We start from the raw sequence: 18,996 nt of genomic DNA, 5'->3' as shown, positions 1-18,996 counted from the left end.
ATTTATGTAAAGACCACAATTTATCTTCACTAAGAGGTGATTTCAAGTGAAATATTGAGAGTTTACCTTGCCCTCATCTAAGAATCGTTTGTACTTATGGGGAAAAAAATAACTGATATAATTATTTTTATATAAATAATTATAATTAATGATATAATTATATATTTATAATTATAACTGAACTTTGTAATCAGTTTATGTAAATAAAATGCAAAATATTGATTTCTCTATAAACACTTCTTAGATTCTAATATTATTCTAATACAGAGTTTCATAAAGGGAAGAGTTAGAAGGATTTTTGGTACAGTCCCTCTAGTGCAGAAAGATAAAGTTGTAAAACAAGAGGCAGGACCTGGGAAAGCTCTTTATCTTTCATCGCTTTTACTACTCAGGATTCCCTGATTGTCTACAAACTTTGATTTACTTGTTTTAGATGATTAGGCAAGTCCTATTTTTCATGGATGTTTCTATGTATAATGAAGAGATGAGCCAATGATTTTCAAGTACTAATTGGAGAATGTCCATAAAGTCTCTAATTTCAGCAAAAACACAATGGCACATTGAGTGAGATGTTGAACATTCTTAGCTATGGATTATGGAAGAGAAGGTAAAACAAGAAATGAGGACAACAAGAGAAATATGTAGAAACCTGCAGTCAGTCCACCAAAAACGTCAGATCCCCATGACTACAAGCATTCCCCTTGACTGATTTTCACATTGTATTTCTTAAAGTGGGTGCACAAGGCAATTAATGATGCATTGTTCTATCTCAATTGCTTTGAATGTTGATATTTGCTTCTACTTTTTTGATTATGAATTTGTTAACTAAGCAAATATTTATTAAGATTTACTATGTACTAATTGTAGCTATTGTTCCCAAACTCACTCTTAGATAACCTATCTTTAGTGAAAATGGACCGTGTCCTTGACTAAAATCCTTCTTCCATTAATACCACTTCCCTCCTCCACCTAATAATGTGTTTGGTCATTAACCTGCAACATTCAGTGCTGTCAAGCAGCTCTTTGGTAAATTAAACTCCCTGAGAGAGGAGGAAAGGGAGGAGCTCTCCTCTTATGTGTAAACTAGAATGCATTACTAACATCACCTAAGCCCTTCCTTCACTGAAAATCTTGACCTAGGATTTTCTCCTCTCAAAAATTCTTTCCAATTTATCTAAGATTCTTTAAAAAAAAGAATCAATCCACATAAATGTCCACTATTTGAGAATTTTTTTCCTCTTTGTTTTGAAAGGAAGTACTTAGTATCTCAAATGAATGTTTAGTTGGCAGAATTTCAAGGAGTGTTGCCAAATGAAATGAAGATATCAAGCAAGACAGAAGCAAGTACTTTTTTGTATTTTTGAAGGAGGTGGGGAAACGGAGTTCTCTGCTTCCCTTACATTCCATACCAGGATGATTAACTCTTTTCCCTATAAGCCCAGCCCTGATATCCCTAAATCAAGGTAAATAACTATTTCAATGTTGCTAAGCCTGGAAATACTTTATTACCAAGTGCAACCTAAAAACTAGGATTCAGATAATCTGACTCTAACAATATAAAAGGGTAGGAAAGTAATTTATGGGTGTATAATGTGGATGTATAAATAAATGGGAAGGCAAAAAGCTGGAAAACATACCATTTATGTCAAAAAAATAATTAAACTGAGTCCACAGGGCTTCCTTAGTGGCTCAGCGGTAAAGAATCTGTATGCCAATGCAAGAGATGTAGGTTCGATCCCTGGGTCAGGAAGATCCCCTAGAAAAGGAAACGGCAACCCACTCCAGTATTCTTGCCTGGGAAATCCCATGGACAGAGGTGCCTGATGGGTTATAGTCCATAGGGTCACAAAGAGTTGGACAGCAAAAAAACACCAACAACAAAATGACAAAGAAAAGTCCTAATATTCCAAATAATATGTACAATATATAGTTACAGTTTTTTGAATAATTTGACTGGAAATTTTTGGAATAACTAACAGTGAGAAGAAAGTTGACATATATGAACAGATCTGAAATGAAATTTTAATGATTATTTTAACACTACCAGAAAAGAATACTTTACTTTCACAAGACTTAAAAATAAATAATAAATCTAAAAGGCAAAGGCAAAAAATACATCCTAAAGTCATAAAACAACTGCAGAAAATCTATTCGATATATCTTGTTCTCTAATCTATATTCAGACTATTTAACAAAACTCCACTTTCTCATTTTTAAAGACATTTATATTTTCTAAGGATGTTTCTAAGAATAGGATATACTACATTTGAACATAGTAAAATAATATATGAATACAAACACAGCATGAAGAAATAACAGAAATAAGAGCTCAGCTTATAGACAATAGGAAAGATAGATACAAATAATTCATTAATATTTGTTAAATTGGGGACTTGCAAATACATTTTTTTATACTTGATTCTTGTACCATGTTGAACTCTCAGAAAGAGTGGTAATTTTAAAAATTCTATGAAATAGTACTTTGGTGTACTCTAGAGAAGATCAATAAAGCTGAAGTTTGTTGTTTCAATAAATTAAAAGCCTAACCACCCATACAAATCTCTAGCAAAACTGATCAAAAGAATAGAGTAGAAGTAAACTGTATAGTACATTGAAAGAGTGACATAACAACAGATAAAGAAGAGACTAGAAAAGTAATGAGAGAATGTTATAGAATATTATATGACTCTCATTTTGAAAACAAAATTTATAAATTCCGAAAAATATTTCTCATCAGAATTGACTCAATAAGAAATGAAGAGGTCGAGTAATCCTATGCACATATTTGATACACATTTCCTCTTTATGTTGATGATAAAAAATGTTGAAGAGGAAAAGTTCAAAGACTATATTCTATAAGATGCTGCCAGAGCCTTACTGCCAGGTTGGTAAAACACTATTAATCAACAATGTAATAGCCTGCTGTCATGATTCTTAAGTATAATTTTAGATTGGTATGATTTATTAATGTAGGTTTTTAGTGAGCACTGCTTCTTTTTTCAGGGACATCATAATTAATGTTTAATCCTATACCATTATGTGTTAATCAGTAGTTTAAAAATCTTCCCACTTTTCTCCTTTTACAGTTCCTTCTTTAGATGATGGATTCATGGTTTTTTGTCTGAAAAATTATAAAAGCTAGCTAAATGGTCTTTTTCTACTAAACAAATTTAATTTTTAGAAATTTACCTCAAATTACCGATCTGGGGCAATTTTAATCTATCAAGATATTTAACCATTTTTAGCTCCAGTGATGATGTATACTCTCCTTCTTTCAGATATACTTCTTTAACAGTATAAATATATGTAAACATATATATGATAAATACATATACATATTTTTCTTATATATACATTAGTATATACATGTACAAAGCAATATAAATGTTTGCATGTAAGTACACAGTCATTTTCCAAATTTCGAAAGAAATTCAACCTTGTTAATTCTTAGTAAAATGTATAAAATTCAATATGCTTTCTTGTATTAAAATGTCAAATATATTCATTTATTAATTCTTTGTCGCCAGACAAAACAAGATCCATAAAGCAAACAAATGGATCATTTTTGTTGAGTTATACAAAAATCTCCTAACATGTATTTATTTGGAAAATTATTATTTATGAGTGAAATATTTATGAACAAATATTAAACAAATAATTCCTTCAGATCACCTATAACAAAGTTGTAGTGATAGGTAGCTTAGTGTTTTGGTACTTAATAATCTAGTATTATACTCAGAAATGAGTATCATTAGGTTATGAGATAAATCTGAAGAAAACATAAATATGAACACATTGGAAATAAAAAGAAACACATTCAACATATATGTTCTATTTGGCAGTTGGTTAGAAACATCATCTTTTAATATAAACATTCAATGACAAAATTTTGTTTTAAAGTAATACTGTTCTTTTATGATCAAATTATGGTACATTGTTAAATATTTCTATCATGTAGTTAAAATAAAACCTAACAATGTGACTATCCATGTTACTATTATCAGTGAAGCATGAAAAAAATACTTCTTCAACAATATATTTGAAGAAATAATCCCCTAAGAAGAGCAAGACAGAACAAAATGTAAGGGCATAAACTCAGAAGTAACACAGAGACACACACACACTCACTCAAGTAATATACAATGAAATCGACTTAAAATATTCCTCTAAATTATAAATCTGAACATGATCTGTATTCTCCAAACATAATGATTAAAGGGAAAGGGGAAAAAATTCAAACAATAAAGTATATGTACATATAAACTTTAAGCTAGTTTATTTGGTTATTGTGTAAGAAGGGGAATTCCTAAAATATCCTGATGCTCCAACAAGTTAATATTTTTACTATATTAGGTGATGCTAAAATACACACTTTAATGAAAAGAGAAAGTATGCCAAACACAAACAAGTTTAAAATATTAAAGTTTAGAGAGTCTCTGGAATTTAAGCTTACCCCAACAGCTATGACATAATGATATTCTATATATCAAATGAAATTAATACAAGATGAGATGACTCTTTCATCCCAGCAGGCAGACTAAAGTTAAAAAAAAAATCCTGAATATGAATCAAAGTATTAGACATTTAAAGGGAAACTCAGGTATGTAGCAATACAGAAATATTTATCTTTAAGATTTTAATAGACTATATAATCAAAGGTACTTTTAAGAAATGACTTAGTATTTTAAGAATAACTACTAAATTTCAAAAATATTCCTTCTTCCTTTTCTTAAAAAAATGTAGTTTAAAAGATATAAAGTGATTTCTTTAGTCTATTTATATTTCTCTCACCATGTCCTTTACATAATTATATATGTAAAGGATATGGTGAGAGAAATTCTGCAAATGCCGCATAATACACAAATCTCATTTTAAATAATTCTCCTATAAATGCTAATAACTTCATATTCTGACCTAAACATCTGTTTATAATGTCTCACTGTCTATGATAATGTGCTTGATTTTCTCAAGTTTAAATACCATGTATCAAAGCAGAAACTCATTTTTAGTAATGTATGACACCAATTTTAGCAAAATACATAGTATTACCTAAACAAGAAAATGCCTATTTGTCATAATTGAAATACAAATAAGACTCTATGAAGTAAATTTATTCCTTGTTCATTACTTTCCCAAAGATTAGCCATTATTTTGTCTCTATTAAAAATGCATAAATGCAAGAAATATAGCTGCAGCTTCATACTTGTATCTGTAAAATTGGTTAATTTTTATTTTATATACAAAAAGAATGTATTTTAAATTTTATACAAAGATATATTCAGTACGAGATCCAGAATTATGGGATACACAGATTATGCTTTTGTAGTTGGGCCCAAATTTTTTTTAAATACATATTATTAAAAATAAAAAGTTTGTTATAAAAATGTTTAAGTAACTTTAAAATGTTGTGTTTATGTGTCTCCATGAACTGCTAATTTTTTTTAAAAATTTTCATTCCATCCCATCAAAACCACACAAACATCTCAGTATATGCAGAGAAAGAATCTGAAAACATTCAACATATTTTCATGACAATAACAAAACCCCAACAAATTAAGAATAGAGGGGCACTTCCTCAACTTGATAAAGGGTATCTTTGAAAAAAAAAGCACAGGCTTCCCTGGTAGCTCAGCTGATAAAGAATCTGCTTGCAATGCAGGAGATCCTGGTTCAATTCCTGGGTTAAGATCCGCTGGAGAAGGGATAGGCTACCCACTCCAGTATTTTTGGGATCCCCTGGTGGCTGAGCTGGTAAAGAATCCGCCTGTAATGCGGGAGACCTGGGTTTGATCCCTGGGTTGGGAAGATCCCCTGGAGGAGAGGAGGGAATGGCTACCCACTCTTCTGGCCCGGAGAATTCCAGGGACTGTATAAGCCATGGGGTCAAAAAGAGCTGGACACAGCTGCACGATTTTCACTTTCACTTGTGTCCTTGGGTTAGGCAATGCTTTCTTAGAAGTGACATTCAAAGCACAAGTGATGAAATAAAAAATATATAAACTGGAATTCCAAAGTTAAAAATACTTGTCCTTCAAAAGATGGTATCAAGAAAGTGAAAAGTCCACCTACATAATATGAGAAAATATTTGCAAATCATATAGCTCACAAGGGGCTTTTACCTAAAATATGTAAAGAATTCTTACAACTCAAAAAATTAAAAGTATAAGAACCCAATTAAAAATGGGCAAAGAATCTGATTAGGCATTTTTCCAAAAAATAGCCAATTAGCACAAGGAAAGATGATAAATATAATTATTCATTCAGTTCAGTTCAGTCGCTCAGTCATGTCCAACTCTTTGCGACCCCATGAATCGCAGCACGCAAGGCCTCCCTGTCCATCATCAACTCCCAGAGTTCACTCAGACTCATGTCCATCAAGTCAGTGATGCCATCCAGCCATCTCATCCTCTGTTGTCCCCTTCTCCTCCTGCCCCCAATCCCTCCCAGCATCAGAGAGTCTTTTCCAATGGGTCAACTCTTCACATGAGGTGGCCAAAGTACTGGAGTTTCAGCTTTAGCATCATTCCTTCCAAAGAAATCCCAGGGCTGATCTCCTTTAGAATGGACTGCTTGGATCTCCTTGCAGTCCAAGGGACTCTCAAGAGTCTTCTCCAACACCACAGTTCAAAAGCATCAATTCTCAGCGCTCAGCCTTCTTCACAATCCAACTCTCACATCCATACATGACCACAGGAAAAACCATAGCCTTGACTAGACAAACCATTGTTGGCAAAGTAATGTCTCTGCTTTTGAATATGCTATCTAGGTTGGTCATAACTTTCCTTCCAAGGAGTAAGCGTCTTTTAATTTCATGGCTGCAGTCACCATCTGTAGTAATTTTAGAGCCCAGAAAAATAAAAGTCTGACACTGTTTCCACTGTTTCCCCATCTATTTCCCATGAAGTGATGAGACCAGATGCCATTATCTTCGTTTTCTGAATGTTGAGCTTTAAGCCAACTTTTTCACTCTCCATTTTCACTTTCATCAAGAAGTTTTGAGTTCCTCTTCACTTTCTGCCATAAGGGTGGTGTCATCTGCATATCTGAGGTTATTGATATTTCTCCCGGCAATCTTGATTCCAGTTTGTGTTTCTTCCAGTCCAGCATATCTCATGATGTACTCTGCATATAAGTTAAATAAACAGGGTGACAATATACAACCGTGATGAACTCCTTTTCCTATTTGGAACCAGTCTGTTGTTCCATGTCCAGTTCTAACTGTTGCTTCCTGACCTGCATACAAATTTCTCAAGAGGCAGATCAGGTGGTCTGGTATTACCATCTCTTTCAGAATTTTCCACAGTTTATTGTGATCCACACAGTAGGTTAAATAAGCAGGGTGATAATATACAGCCTTGACATACTCCTTTTCCTATTTGGAACCAGTCTGTTGTTCCATGTCCAGTTCTAACTGTTGCTTCCTGACCTGTATACGGATTTCTCAAGAGGCTGGTCAGGTGGTCTGGTATTCCCATCTCTTTCAGAATTTTCCACAGTTTATTGTGATCCACACAGTTAAAGGTTTTGGCATAGTCAATAAAGCAGAAATAGATGTTTTTCTGGAACTCTCTTGTTTTTTCCATGATCCAGCAGATGTTGGCAATTTGATCTCTGGTTCCTCTGCCTTTTCTAAAACCAGATTGAACATCAGGAAGTTCATGGTTCATATATTGCTGAAGCCTGACTTGGAGAATCTTGAGCATTACTTTACTAGCATGTGAGATGAGTGCAATTGTGCGGTAGTTTGAACATTCTTTGGCATTGCCTTTCTTTGGGATTGGAATGGAAACTGACCTTTTCCAGTCCTGTGGCCACTGCTGAGTTTTCCAAATTTGCTGGCATATTGAATGCAGCACTTTCACAGCTTCATCTTTCAGGATTTGAAGTAGCTCAACTGGAATTCCATCACCTCCGCTAGCTTTGTTCGTAGTGATGCTTTCTAAGGCCCACTTGACTTCTCATTCCAGGATGTCTGGCTCTAGGTCAGTGATCACATCATCATGATTATCTGGGTCGTGAAGATCTTTTTTGTACAGTTCTTCTGTGGAGAGTGAAAAAGTTGGCTTAAAGCTCAACATTCATAAAATCATGATCATAAAACCAGATCATGGCATCTGGTCCCATCACTTCATGGGAAATAGATGGGGAAACAGTGGAAACAGTGTCAGACTTTATTTTTCTGGGCTCTAAAATTACTACAGATGGTGACTGCAGCCATGAAATTAAAAGACGCTTACTCCTTGGAAGGAAAGTTATGACCAACCTAGATAGCATATTCAAAAGCAGAGACATTACTTTGCCAACAGCGGTTCGTCTAGTCAAGGCTATGGTTATTCCTGTGGTCATGTATGGATATGAGAGTTGGACTGTGAAGAAGGCTGAACGCCGAAGGATTGATGCTTTTGAACTGTGGTGTTGGAGAAGACTCTTGAGAGTCCCTTGGACTGCAAGGAGATCCAACCAGTCCATTGTGAAGGAGATCAGCCCTGGGATTTCTTTGGAAGGAATGATGCTAAAGCTGAAACTCCAGTACTTTGGCCACCTCATGCGAAGAGTTGACTCATTGGAAAAGACTCTGATGCTGGGAGGGATTGGGGGCAGGAGGAGAAGGGGACGCCAGAGGATGAGATGGCTGGATGGCATCACTGACTCGATGGACGTGAGTCTGAGTGAACTCTGGGAGTTGGTGATGGACAGGGAGGCCTGGCGTGCTGCGATTCATGGGGTCGCAAAAGTCGGACACGACTGAGCCACTGATCTGATCTGATCTGTGTATTCTTGCCACCTCTTCTTAATATCTCTGCTTCTGTTAGGTCCATACCATTTCTGTCCTTTATCGAACCCATCTTTACATGAAGTGTTCCCTTGGTATCTCTAATTTTCTTGAAGAGATCTCTAGTCTTTCCCATTCTGTTGTTTTCCTCTATTTCTTTGCATTGATCGCTGAGGAAGGCTTTCTTATCTCTTCTCGCTCTTCTTTGGAACTCTGCATTCAGATGCTTATATCTTTCCTTTTCTCCTTTGCTTTTTGCTTCTCTTCTTTTCACAGCTATTTGTAAGGCCTCCCCAGACAGCCATTTTGCTTTTTTGCATTTCTTTTTCTTGGGGATAGTCTTGATCCCTGTCTCCTGTACAATGTCACGGACTTCATTCCATAGTTCATCAGGCACTCTATCTATCAGATCTAGGCCCTTAAATCTAATTCTCACTTCCACTGTATAATCATAAGGGATTTGATTTAGGTCATACCTGAATGGTCTGGTGGTTTTCCCTACTTTCTTCAATTTAATCTGAATTTGGTAATAAGGTGTTCGTGATCTGAGCCACAGTCAGCTACCGGTCTTGTTTTTGTTGACTGTATGGAGCTTCTCCATCTTTGGCTGCAAAGAACATAATCAATCTGATTTTGGTGTTGATCATCTGGTGATGTCCATGTGTAGAGTCTTCTCTTGTGTTTTGGAAGAGGATGTTTGCTATGACCAGTACATTTTCTTGGCAAGACTCTTAGGGAAATGTAAAACCAAATCATGATATCACATACACTAGGATGATTACAGCAAAAAGATAATAAAAAATGTTGATAAGGATATGGAGAAATTGGAACCTTCATGCATTTCTAGTAGGAATGCAAATTTGTGCAGTCATTTTGGAAAACAATTTGGCAGTTCTTTAAATGTTAAATATAGAGTTACTATAAGACATAGTTAACACCTTGGTGAATTGAAAATGAAGGAATACCTCCACATAAAAACTTATACATTATAGCAGCAGCATTACTCAAAATAGCCAAAAAGTAGAAGCAACCCAAATGTTCATAAACCAATTAAGGGATGAATAAAGTGAAATATGTTTATACAATAAAATATTATTTTCCAATAAAAGAGAATGAAGAACAAAGTTCTCATGCATGCTACAATATGGCTGAACCCTGAAAACATTATGGTAAGTCAAAGAAGCCAGGGACAAGAGACTACATACTGTGTGTTCATGTATATGAAATGATGAGAATAGATCAAAAACAGAAAGCATAGTAGTAGTTCCCCAGAGTTGGGAAAACAGGGGTAATGAGTGACTGTTAATGGCTATGGTGTTTTGTGGGGAAGATGATGAAAATATTCTAAAATTAGATTGTGGTGATGTTTATATAACTCTGTGACTATGCTCTAGAAAAAAATATTAAATGGCACATTTTAAGTGGGTGAACTGAATGGTATATTTTATGAATTATATCTCAAAGATGCTTTTTATTAAAACATAATGTCTATCTCATTATTTTCCCACAAGAAACACTATACCTACAATATCTCAAACACACACACACACACACAAAAAAATCTTGGAGCTTTCTCTCAGCTATACCAGCTTCTTTACATTGCAGTATCTAAATCCTGTGCAACTCATTCAATAGTCTTTAAATCTGCCCTACTCTTTTCCAGACTCATTGCCCTTGCCTCAGTTAAGCAGGTCATAGTTTACTATCTGAACAATCACAGTAGACTCCCAGAAGTCCTTGCTGTCAGCCACCAGTCTCTGCTCTCTCTAGACCAGCTATTCACTGCCTATACACTTGTCTTTCTAAACGTGTTCTTAGAAATATTCCAGAGTTACCCTATAGCTCCCAGAATTAAGTCCAAAATTTTTAGCATAGATTCAAGGTACTTTTCAACCTGACCCCATACAACAAACTAGCCTAATGTCCCTACAACTTTCCAACCAGTACTCAGTACTCAAAGTAATCTTTCAAACAATTCGCTACTATTTGAATTTGTGCTGTGCTAAGTCACTTCACCCATGTCCAACTCTTTGAAATCCTATGGACTGTAGCCTGCCAGGCTCCTCTGTCCATGGAATTCTCCAGGCAAGAATAGTGGAGTGGGTAGCCATTCCCTTCTCCAGGATATATTCTCAACCCAGGGATCAAACATAGGTCTCCCACATTGTAGGCAGATTCTTTACCATCTGAGCCAGCAGTGCTCTTTATGACTTAATAACTTTGTATAATACATTGTCTCCACTCTCACCTTTTCTGTCTGATTAGACTAAGGGTTATTTATCAATCAAGATGCAAGTTTAAAGGCCACCTTCTTAATGAAGTCTTACAGGAGACTCCTCAGTCATATTTAGTGGCTCCTTTCTTCTGATTGGAAAGAATCTTTTCATATCTTCATTATAGTACTGAATACTGGTGTATTGTTATTATTTGTTTATATATCTGTCTCCCCCAGTAGACTGTGAGCTTAATGATGACACTTTTATTCATCTTTGATTTTCCAATCCATCAACTAGAATGCTTGTTATATCAGGAAATGCTTAGTTAATACTTAACTATGAAATGTATACAGAAGTAATGAATGTGTATGCATACACATTTGCTTCAGGGTAAGTGGAGAATTTAAAACTGGGAGATAAATCCTCCAAAAGCCTCAGTCCTAAATTTACTACTTCACCCAGATTTAGCACAGTACATCAGAGCTAGGAGGATCTTTGCTAGATTAGCTTGATAACCTAAAGTCAAAAGACACTCTCTAGAATCTTTAAAACTCTTAAATTTTAAGTCCAAGAAAATTTTAATTCACTACAGGAAATATTTGGCCAATATTATATATTAGTGAACTATTTACTAACCAAAATGACAGATGCTTTCTGTTAACTGATACAAAACTTCTGTTACATTCCTCATTTAAAACCGAATGTACCATTATGACTGAAAACAAAAGAAAATACATTGTTAAACACTGTCCACCAGAAAATATGCAAGCTAAATTTGTAAATTCATGGATTTATTAGAGTGAATCATAATGATCATAGGCACTATGATTTCCAACAGTATGTTCATATGAATTAGTGATAATGTCATACAGTTTTTATTGGCACAAATTATATTCTCAGTAGATACATGCTAGGTAATTAGTACTGATTTCATTACTATGAGATAATGATATATATATATATATATATATATATAAATGATTGATGGAGACAAAATTGACCAAAAACATATATATATGAAATACATATAATGTATACAATACATATATGTATATAATACATATATAATATATATAATGCATACAATAATGAAATACATATATATATATATATGCACACACATGTATATATATGTTTCTGGTCAATTTTATCTCCATCAAGCATTTTCAATACATTTTAATGGATGTTTAATTAATGGGAATCCCAGAGCTAAATGTCTAACTCAATCAATCACATATTCAGTATTTGGCTCCAGTTCGTATTTCAAGTTTGAGAGAAATTGATTGAAACATTAATGATAAATAAATGGCTTATTTACCAGTAAACGGTACCATTTTGAGAAAGACAATATAACAAGTAACTGAAAATATAGAAGCTTTTAATAAAATTCTATTTCAAAAGACATAGCTAAGCTTTTAGTTGAATAAAATGCTAATATTAAGCACTATGAAAATATTTGAAATTTTAAATGATAAACATTAGATGCATTAATAGGCTCTGATATTTACAATTACATAATAATAATAATTTTTAAAATTGAAATTAGCTGTACTAATATGGTAATATAAATTAATAGCTGCAATGATAACTTCCAAAAGCTCTGGAGTTATTAATCAAGAAAGATATTTTTTAATATTCAAGTACAAAAATAAGATTTACTGTCTTACATAATGACCACACAAAATTAAATAAAATGAAAAGCATAAATCTTGAAAATGTATATATATCTGTACATAACAATATAAGTTCTTATTAAATTTAGCTTACTAAATTAAAAGAATTCAGAACACTGAGCAATTTCTCAGAAAACTTTCTACTTTTTCTCCCATAATGACCTAAAGTAAATAATCAAAGGAAACCAAAACTTCTACAAACTTATAATGCAAAAATATAAGAAATAATCTATAGTTACATGCATAGATTGACAAAACACTTGGTATCTTTGTGCATCATATGTCAATAATTCCATTTCATTTAAAATAATATAGGGAGGATAAACCTTTCCCCACAGTCTCAAACATCAATCATTCAAATAGAAATACACATACCTGCCCACACCAACCAAATTCCAGCATTGTAGAGTTGGAGAATATAAGGTTCCCAAGATCCTGAATATGTCTGTAAAAGCTGTTGATTCATTTAGAAGGAATCTGTTATTTTCCCTCCTCAAAGTGTGGTTACCAACTACAACTTCTTAGACATCAACACTGCCACAATCCAAGCTTTGTTGTAATGTTGTACTCTTACAGCTAAAAACCTGTTGATAATGAACCTGAACCCATTATTTTGAGTCAATGAATTGAAAGAAATAGGGCAAAGAATGAAAGCCACAGGGCCAATTATGAGCATTCTTTGATGTATTACTTGCTAGCACCCACCATATCACTTTGTGTCTTTGTCTTGATCCCCTCTGTTACTCATTAATTATTCTTGAAGGGTTAAAGTTCAGAGAGCTAATTGCACAAACCGTCTTTCTTGGTAGGGATTCTCCCTACTCTGACACTTTCCCCAACTGTGCCCAGCCACCTTGTATTATGCCAATTAACCCAATTCTTGGCATTTTTGCTTGGACTTCCAGCATCTTTTCGAGCTTTGCCTAAAATATTTTCGCTGGGTTACCTACAAAATACATCAAGCAACTTTAAAATTTGATTAAAACTTACTTTATGATATCATCTTTCATAAACTTCCAATGATACAATTACATTTTCTTCTGTACTCATTGTCATAAACACATTATTTGTAACAAAAATACTTTCACAAATTGCTAAACATTTAGCAATTTTAAATTATTCATTCTATCTTCTTACACTGAGTCACAGCCCATTCTAATATAAATGACTTTTTGCACATTTGTCAACCAAGATCTGAATGAGATTTAGTTTTTATACATCATATTGAGGTTTCTATATGGCTCAGCAGGTAAAATATTGCCTGAAATGCAGGAGACACAGGAGATGTGCATTCAATCCCTGGATCAGGAATATCCCCTGGAGAAGGAAATGGCAACTCATTCCAGTTTTCTTGCCTGGGAAGTCACATAGACAGAGGAACCTGGCAGGCTATAGTCCATAGAATTGCAAAAGAGTCAGACATGACTTAGCAACTAAACAACAGCAACATAATATATGAACTAATCCCAATATTATCAGGATATTTAAAGAATTCCAAAAGTAAATAATCCTATCTTGTAACACTTCCTGAGTTTGCCTTATATGTCTTTATATTTTTTCAAAATCTTCAAGAATTCATTGCATTTCATGTTATCAGTTTCAGTAAGTATCTGGCAACTGTTTGAAGGCATCTGTTTCAGAGTTATGCATTAATTGAAAGAAAGTTAAGAAAGTGTTAGTTGCTCAGCCACGTCTGACTCTTTGCAACCCCATGAACTGTAGCCTGCCATACTCCTCTGTCCATGGAATTCTCCAGGCAAGAATACTGGAGTGGGTTGCCCTTCCCTTCTCCAGGGCATCTACCTGATCCAGGAACCAAACCCAGGTCTCCTGTATTGCAAGTGAATTATTTACCATCTGAGACATCAGGGAAGCTCATTAATTCAGTACTCTATTTTCAGTTAATGCAATCGTTTTCATTGAATAGGAGCTACTACATATCCAGCATTTGTTGGTGTCTATGGACAAAGGGTGAAAGAGTTTAAAAGAGTCTTTACTCTCACAGAACTTTAGGTTAATGGAGCTGTCAAAATTTCAGCAGATAAACAAATGCTAACATAAATACTAACAAACAAGCTCCCTTGAAGAAGGAGGCCCATTAGCAAACAGAACCACTAACCTCGGGAATGAAAAGGAGGCAGGCATGCAAGAGCAGGACAGATGGAACAACATATGAAAAAGCTCCCCATTAGAGGCAAGCAAGCTGACTTTGAAAAACTGTTAAGCCAGTTTGCAGTATAGTGAGGGAAAGAAGAATGACTGGAGACTAGATGAGGAAAATAGGAACCAGATCATGCAGGGTGTTTTAGACTATGATACAAATTTGTTTTATTTAAGGAACATGCCTATTATTTTTACATTATTTATTTTTATGATTATTTTTACATTGTTGAGAAGAATAATACATCAAAACATTTTTTAAACTAAAAGAGAAGCAAAGCCAGAGATCAGTATTTAAACAGAAGTTTCATAAATCTTCTAATTACTGTTGTGGTAGACAGCATTCTTTGCACATACACATAAAACTTACTTGATTCTACTTTACAAAACCAATTTGACCGCATAGATTTTATTTGTTAATCTCCATTAAACAGATGATAAATAGAATCCTACAGTCCACAAAGCAACTGTGTCAAAAGAACAGGCCAATAACTTCTTGGCTTAAATAAAATATGTTTAAAAGCCCAAAGTACATAATTGTTGAATTTGTTTTTTAAGTTGGTTTATAGATTTTATTAAATGTCAGAAGAATAAAATAAGCCCAAGATGAAGCCAAAATGAAATGATTAGTGCCAGTGAAGTTATACCAATCATTCATTCAAAGTTACATAGATGTCACCTTTGACTGCAACCCTGTATTAAATGTGTTTGGTTAGTTCATTCACAGTGCTATCCATGACAGAACTTTTCAGATTGACCTTTTGATAAAGCTAACACAAAAATAACCAACCATGATTCCAAAGTTATTAAATGTATCCTTTTAACCTCTCTTTCATAAGATGCTCTAACATTAACACTAGGATGGCAAAAATAGTTCCATGAATTAATTGAATCTTACATAACATCTGTAAAAATACATTTTTCAGGACTTGTGGCTTGCCTATTTCTCATCTTTAGAATGCAGTATTCTCTTTTAAATTTAACTTCTTTCACTCGTGATTAAGATATTAAGCCATTTTTCTTAATATTAGTGAAAGGTAAATGATAGTTTTAAAATGTGGTTTCATTCTAATGATTTCATCTCTTAACTCAAAGTTCCATACTTGAAGTAAAGAGATGTGCTCTAGATTGATGTTAGCACTCCCCTCCCCAACTCCCTCTTGCCCCCTGCAGAATTCAAAGAACTTATTTGCTTCATTCCAAACCCCTTCATCTCCCCTGGCCCAGTTTGTCACACTAAATATTTCTCTTTCTCTATTTCTGGCTAGTTATGTTATAGGTGCTATTCTAAAATAGTGAGGCTACATTTAGGACCAGGGAAATTGAAAAAAGACCAACTCCAAAGGACCATTCAATTGTTGTCCTCATTTTTTAAGATCTTGACTGTTTCTTTTATGATTACCCTCTCCACTGTTTCCCAAGTTGTAATCTTATAACACACAATAAATTCACTGTCCTTCAATGAATTGCTAGCAAATGCAGGGTAACAATACCAATACTTCAAGAAAGGTGGATTTTATCGTTAAGTATAAGATTCCAGAAGAATAATTCAGCAATCCACAGGAAAAAGAGAAAGCAGAATGTTCTGCCAACTCATGATTCTAAACTTCCCTCCTCTATTTATAAGCTACTAGTAAACTGCTTGTACTAAAATAGATTGGAAACTATATAATTAGGTAACTTCTGCCTCCACATTTGCTTCCTAATATCTCACAAGATATCGTTCTGACATATTCCCTCCTGGATGTATGAGTGAGATAGTTCTGAATCTGCCAAATGCATAAAAAGAAGTGAAATGACATCCTTACTGCAGCAGCAATAATATTTGAGTTATTTTCCATTGGTAATTTTATTATCTATCTGACTTAATCTGCCACTGTTTGAACCATTACTGGGAATTTTATGGCAAAACTCTTTGGTACATGATCTGCAATCAGTCAAAGGTCAAAGAAGAGAAGGCATTTCAGTTAATGTTAAAAACTTCCATACCTCCAACTCAAACCTTTGGGTCCTGAATTTTATACCAATAAAATTATCTTTAAAATACATTTTTTCAGCATAAGCTATATTTAAAAGGGTATTTAAACATTGTACCAAATCATTCCGTACGGTAATTTTAAATTATTAAAATATATTAAACTATTTCTCTTTTAAGGGACAATTTCAGATATAAATTAAAAAATAAAAATCACTGCATGTTAATGTTCAGTTCAGTTCAGTCACTCAGTTGCGTCCGATTCTTTGCAACCCCATGAATTGCAGCATGCCAGGCATCCCTGTCCATCACCAACTCCTGGAGTTCACTCAAACTCATGTGCATCAAGTCCGTGATGCCATCCAGCCATCTCATCCTCTGTTGTCCCCTTCTCCTCCTGCCCCCAATCTCTCCCAGCATCAGGGTCTTTTCCAATGAGTCAACTCTTCACATGAGGTGGCCAAAGTATTGGAGTTTCAGCTTTAGCACCAGTCCTTCCAGTGAACACCCAGGACTGATCTCCTTTAGGAATGTTAATGTTAGGTCCTTCCAAAACAAATGCCCTCTCAAGATAGAATGTCTAGAATACTAAAATATACTGACTAGCACTGGAGAAGGAAATGGCAACCCACTCCAGTATTCTTGCCTGGAAAATCCCATGGAGGGATGAACCAAGCAGGCTACAGTCCACAGGGTCGCAAAGAGCCAGACAGACTGACCAACTTCACTTTCACTATTGCCTGTGAGAATATCCTACTCTTCATATCTAAACTGAAATTGTATACAATAGAAGACCATAATTTTATATTCATTCACTATTTTTTCAAAATAGGGGTCCATGAGCTGTAAGACTGCTTACAAACTGAACTTCAATTATTATATGTCCTTTTCCATGGATTCTATAGTCAGCAACTCTAGACTGCTACACACCACTGTCATTTTTCTTAACAACACTATCTCCAATCTAGTAATGTTTTCAGGGGTGAATGAGGTAGAAAGTACCTTTGAGAACATTTTAAGTTACTTCCTAATGAGAGAAAGAAAAACATGTTTTTCAATTATTCGTGTAACAAGAAAAATTTGGAAAATTTTCCAAACTGCAATTAAGTGCCTCCAGTAACAAAGACACCAAACCCATTCTGCTGTTGGATCAATCTAATAGTTTAAATGTTTATGTTTAAACTGTAAATCACCACATTCTAACAAGTTAACATAGTGATAAACATGTTAATTTCTGTTTCTCATTCTTCATTCAGATGAATGTGAAAGATTATTTTCCCCATACACAAATATTTCAAAAAATACTTGCTATCACATCAATCCAATCTTAAATTTGATCTCTGAGATACTGCACTTATTCTTTCATGATTCTTTGTATGACTTTATTGTCAAGTTCTTCATGATTTTTCTCACCTCAGAACTTTTGTACCTGCTGTTCCCTCTGCCAGGAGCACTATTTCCTCACCCCCTATTGTTCCAGGCCACCTCTCTCTCATTCACCAGATTTTAACCTAGGGATAAATTTCTTTGGGATGCTGTCTCTCCTAGTCTCAAAAACTGGATTGGATAACCACTCACACCCTCACCCATAATATTACTATAGAACTGTGTGCTGACCCATTATGGAACTTTTCATACTGTCCTATAATTCTTCTGTTTTCCTCTATTTTCCAAATAGACAGCCAGCTCTCTGATGAAAGCAATTGCCTTAATCACTGACACATCTCCAAAACTGAGCACATGGTAGAAATCAGCTAAACATTTGTGAAATAACTGGAAAACTAATGAATGAGGTGGAATAGTGAACATGGTGTTCCTCGGTTTCTTTATACATAAAGTGAAATCAGACCAGTATCCATTCACTGAGATTGTTGAAAAGATCAAGTGGGTCACTATATAAAAAATCTTAGAAAAGTCCCTAATACATAGGAAAGTTTTGATAAATGGTTATTTTGTGTGTGTGTGGTCAACTAAAACCCCTTTCTTTTTCACATAATATCAAACCATGACTAAACAATTTTGTACTTTTAGTGTTGACTTTTTAAAAATAAGTGAAAAGCTTAACATTTATATTAGTTACTTGTCATCTTACCCAATTGCTCGAGGTAATTGAAATATGTATTTGTTAAGTATTTTCACTTAAAATACTAATAAAGAAATATATATATATATATATATATATATATATATGAGTACATG

At 34.2% G+C, this 18,996-nt stretch overlaps 1 protein-coding gene across 3 annotated transcripts in view; it reads right to left on the bottom strand.

Annotated features, from left to right (window-relative positions):
• Positions 1–18,996, bottom strand: part of TFEC (transcription factor EC) — a 219,549-nt gene that overhangs the window by 126,921 nt on the left and 73,632 nt on the right. For 2 of the 3 annotated variants that reach the window (XM_061414050.1, XM_061414051.1), the window contains exon 3: positions 13,038–13,116. The exons of the other annotated variant lie outside the window; for it this stretch is intronic. In XM_061414050.1, the coding sequence (XP_061270034.1) occupies positions 13,038–13,064 (27 nt within the window). In that variant the 5' untranslated portion in view covers positions 13,065–13,116. The remainder of the gene's footprint in view (positions 1–13,037; positions 13,117–18,996) is intronic. 3 annotated transcript variants of the gene reach the window in all.

The sequence above is a fragment of the Bos javanicus genome, chromosome 4, assembly GCF_032452875.1.
Source record: "Bos javanicus breed banteng chromosome 4, ARS-OSU_banteng_1.0, whole genome shotgun sequence".
Taxonomy (NCBI): domain Eukaryota; kingdom Metazoa; phylum Chordata; class Mammalia; order Artiodactyla; family Bovidae; genus Bos; species Bos javanicus.
The sequence above is the reverse complement of the archived record's forward strand: the minus strand, read 5'-3'. Positions and strand labels throughout refer to the sequence as shown.